Here is a 4489-nt window from a genome sequence, read left to right on the forward strand (position 1 = left end):
TATATATCGGCAGGGAGAGTACAAAAGTTTAAATCGATAACTTGACCAGGCTGTGACTCTCATAGTTTCTGATCTTAATTGATTAGAGGTATTATAATGTATATGTTCTGTCTCGGTGTAAAATATGGGCTACAGTAAATATTATGCTCAACACCACAGACTTGCTTATCAGTTGTTTGACCTTAACCAGTCGAGCATGTTCCTTATTGGCTGACGATGCGTGCACCTCTAATCACGATCAGGAGTAGTACGGGAGTATCATAGCCATGTAGTGAGAGGGATTCTTTGCGGTTTGAATAATTCACCACAGGAAGCAACAACAACGACGACGACAATAATATCAGCTATGATCAAGATACGTCGCAAATGGTTGCTCTTTCTCTACCTTTTGGCAAATGTCTTCCAGATACTTGTCGTTAAAATGTGTGCTCTTGTGTCTAAGATGTTGAGCATTAATATGAAACAATTTAGTTGATAAGTGAAGTAACTCCTTAATTATACAGCCATGTCTTTGCTATCGGAGGCCGTATACCAAAGGAAAGAGCAGTGAGTTGTGATGAGTCATGATTGTTTCGTATTAAGGTACACCAGAAGTCCATTCTGCTGCAAACATTCAGACCATGCTTTCGGTCTGAGGATATGTCTCCCTTCCTCGCGCAAACCTTGGAGGTTGTGGAAAGGACAACAGCCACAACTCTCCTTAACTTACTAAATTTAGACTAACAAATTACTTACCGTTAAATATATGAAAGAAGGGCAGCCAAAATACATTTTTGGTAAGAAAATCACAGATAAAAGTCAGCGCACTCAGAACAGAACCACAGAGGACAAATGTTCTGAATGAAATGAATTTGGCCAGAAAGTTCATCGCTAGAAATCCTAGAAAAGAACATAAAAGAGTGAAGTATGCATCTTTGTTATGACCAAACTGTTGTGTTACGTGTCATATCTGTAATGTCTTATGCGTTATACAAAGTGTTCCAGAATTAACTAGCTGTTTCAATGAAATTGAGCAAATTTCACACAAAAAAAAAAACAAAAAAAAAACTGACAGAATTTTATGTTAATTACCAAAACAAATAGATTTATAAATCTTACGTCAAACTTGTATTGAAAATGTTCAACATGTCTGTATCCCTGCAGACTTCAAATCTCTCCTTAGCGTTATGAAACACATTTAGAAGCATGTCAGGAGTTTTATATGTATAGCTATTCTTACCTGTTAAACAACTTGCTACATGTTCAGCGCTCAGAATTGTTGATATGGCCGATGAAGATGCATTGAACATTTGCAGAATCTCAATGAAAAAAATGCCAAAACTCCGACTGTTACCCATCACAAGAATCATTAATGTTGTCGTAGCTGCAAACAACCACAAGAAAAATAGTTTAAAAAAAAAAAACCTTTATCTTTTTGGTTTTCATAAATTCAAACATGTTATATGTTATTCATTTATGTTTCTAAATTTCTTATAGAAATTTCGAAATAATTTCTTAAAATTTTCCCATTAATTGTATGTTTTCTCGATTGTCAGCCATCGTCTGTCTATCTTAAATTATGTACAGAAATATCTGATGCCAGTCTCCTCAGTATCACCAGAGCCCACAATCTGGATTCGTTGTTTAAAAACCCTTTTTTACTTGTTTTAGTCGTTGGACTGCGGCCATGCTGGAACACCACCTTGAAAAGTTTAGTCGGACAAATTGACTATAGTAATTTTTTTTTTTCAGTCTGTTTTTTTTTTCTTTTTGTCTGAATTGCCATGTTGCAGATACAAACAAATCAAAACCAGTTGTCCAGCGATGGTGTGACAAACATGAACACACACACATACAAACCCACAATCTGAATCTTAGCTCAATTTGAGCACTTCAATTATAGCCTGTTTCTGAGTATTATAATATGAACAAACTCAGTTTATAAAAGAAGTACAGTTTACATACATACATACGTTGTATATATGTGTGTGTGGTTTAAAAGATAACTTCTCAACCTTGTGGTTCTGGTTCCACTGGTTCCACTGGGCAAATGTCTTCTACTAAAGGCCCTGGATAACCAGAGCCTTGTAAGTAGATTTGGTATTCAAAAACTGAAAGAAGTATGTCACAATTATAGATGTTTCTCTGTGTGTGTGTGTGTGTGTGTACGCGCACGCGCGTGTGATTCTGTTTCGTCTTAATGTTGCTAATTATAAATAGGTGTTACCACCATGACAAACAACATTGTTCTTTTCCAATCTTCTGTGAAGAGCACATCTAATCACGGGGCATCATTAGCTTGATTGGTAGTCAGGTGAGTGCAGGTGTTCACAAGTGACATCCAGCTGAGGAAAATCTGCCACAATTAATTCCATTTAGTCCATGAAAGTATGGAAAAGGGAGTATTATTGTTTTACTGTAAGAAAAGCACTGTTGAAGTGTTAAGTAAAATTTGGCAATCGAGGATTGAATCCACGCTATGCCTGCATGAAGCCACTACAAATACGCTGTGGAATAAAAAATTTATCTACTGTCATGGAAAAAGTGTAACTGTAAAAATGCAGAATCGGAGTAATGGGCATTCAAAAAAGGATGCATGTATAGAAATGCATGAATGAAGTCTTTAAGGTTTAAGATTCAAATGAAGGAAGTGCAATAATAATGTTTAGCAGTTCAAAACTCTGAGTAGTGAAATGCAGAATTAGGTTGACTGATCATGAGAATCAAATATTAATCGCTTCATTAAAAACTGCAGATGGTATGGGTTATTTCCCCTGGGTTGTTTGAATAAAATATTAGTAATATGTAGAAGACAGAAGGATTCATTGGAAGAGCCCTATTATTGATTTTTTTTTCAACAATCTAAGTATGTCACAAGGTTTCATGAGTTTTACTCACATTTCAAATAAAGTATAAAAGTGATATTGCCTGCAAAAATTAGAAATAGGACACAAAAAAATCAATGTTCAAAGTAATTGAACATAAACAATGAAATGGGTTATTTGCCTTGAGTGTTTAAAAAAATATTGAACAGGTGCTATGGGTTATTTCCCTTGGGTTAAGTAGGAAGGTAGACAAAACACACACCCCTTCAGGTAGATGGCCCTGCTCGAAGGAGTGGCTGTGTGGTAAGTAGCTTGCTTACCAACCACATGGTCCCGGGTTCAGTCCCACTGCGTGGCATCTTGGGCAAGTGTCTTCTACTATAGCCTCGGGCCGACCAAAGCCTTGTGAGTGGATTTGGTAGACGGAAACTGAAAGAAGCCTGTCGTATATATGTATATATATATGTGTGTGTGTGTGTATGTGTTTGTATGTCTGTGTTTGTCCCCCAACATCGCTTGACAACCGATGCTGGTGTGTTCATGTCCCCGTAACTTAGCGGTTCGGCAAACGAGACCGATAGAATAAGTACTAGGTTTCCAAAGAATAAGTCCTGGGGTCGATTTGCTCGACTAAAGGCGGTGCTCCAGCATGGCCACAGTCAAAAGACTGAAACAAGTAAAAGAGTATAAAAGAGTAAAAGAGTATATGAGGTAGATATAAAGGTCCCTTCCAGGGGCCGTATTATCAATTTTCTCAACAATCTAATTACGTCACGAGGTTTCCAGACATGAGTTCTACACATGTGGCAAGGTTCATCAAAATCAATAAAACGATGTAGGGGGAGTTAGCTAACAACGCCACAAACAAACACACACCGATTTTCCACATATGTAGTAGATATATATATGAGTGTGTGAGTGTGTGTGTGTGTGTGTGTGTGTGTGTGTGTGTGTGTGTGTGTGTGTGTGTGTGTGTGTGTGTTCGTGTGTTCGTGTGTGTGTTTAAACTAAAATCATTGCTCTGTGCAAGGCACATACTAGCTATAAAAAACACACAAAGACCAGGTAACAGATGATGTAACAAAAAATGTGAAACAAAGAAAATCTTTGAATGAAGTTAACACACTGTGTGTTTTTGAATAGCTAGTATGTGTCATCCCAACTATTTATGTGTGTGTGAGTGAGAGAATCAATGAATGAGTGAGAGAATCAATGAATGAGTGAGTGTGTGTGTGTACATGTGCATGTGTGTATGTATGTATACATGCATACACACACGCATACAATTAGTGTCTAGAAGACACATATTAACTATTCAAAAACGTACAAAGATTGTTAACTTCATAGAAAGATATTTTATTTGGCTTGGCAACTTTTCTTGCCCCAACTGTTACTTGATCTTTCTGTGTTTTTAATGGCTAATTTGTGCCTTTCACACAGCAGTTATTTTAGTCTTGACATGCTGTGTGTATATATAGATTATATATATATATATATATATATATATAAGTTCAAAAAAACACAAAAAACAATAACAAAAAAGCAACAAAGTGAGGACGTGATACGGATAGTGTTATTGGACGCTCGGGAAAGGAAGGAGAGAGAATATGACGTTTCGGGCGGAGCCCTTCGTCGGAAAGACAGAAAGTTCGGAGAATGGAAAAACGGAGGAAGAGGAAAATGGC

The 4489-nt window shown here is 36.9% G+C and overlaps 1 protein-coding gene across 1 annotated transcript in view; it reads right to left on the minus strand.

Moving 5' to 3' along the window:
- LOC106882340 (monocarboxylate transporter 13) overlaps positions 1 to 4489 on the minus strand; it is a 24036-nt gene that overhangs the window by 3174 nt on the left and 16373 nt on the right. Inside the window, exons 2-3 of the mRNA XM_052974530.1 lie at positions 1220 to 1363; positions 736 to 879 (exon numbers count right to left, since the gene is read on the minus strand). Of these exons, the coding sequence (XP_052830490.1) occupies positions 736 to 879; positions 1220 to 1363 (288 nt within the window). The remainder of the gene's footprint in view (positions 1 to 735; positions 880 to 1219; positions 1364 to 4489) is intronic.

Source organism: Octopus bimaculoides, chromosome 18 (assembly GCF_001194135.2).
Source record: "Octopus bimaculoides isolate UCB-OBI-ISO-001 chromosome 18, ASM119413v2, whole genome shotgun sequence".
In the NCBI taxonomy this organism is placed as follows: domain Eukaryota; kingdom Metazoa; phylum Mollusca; class Cephalopoda; order Octopoda; family Octopodidae; genus Octopus; species Octopus bimaculoides.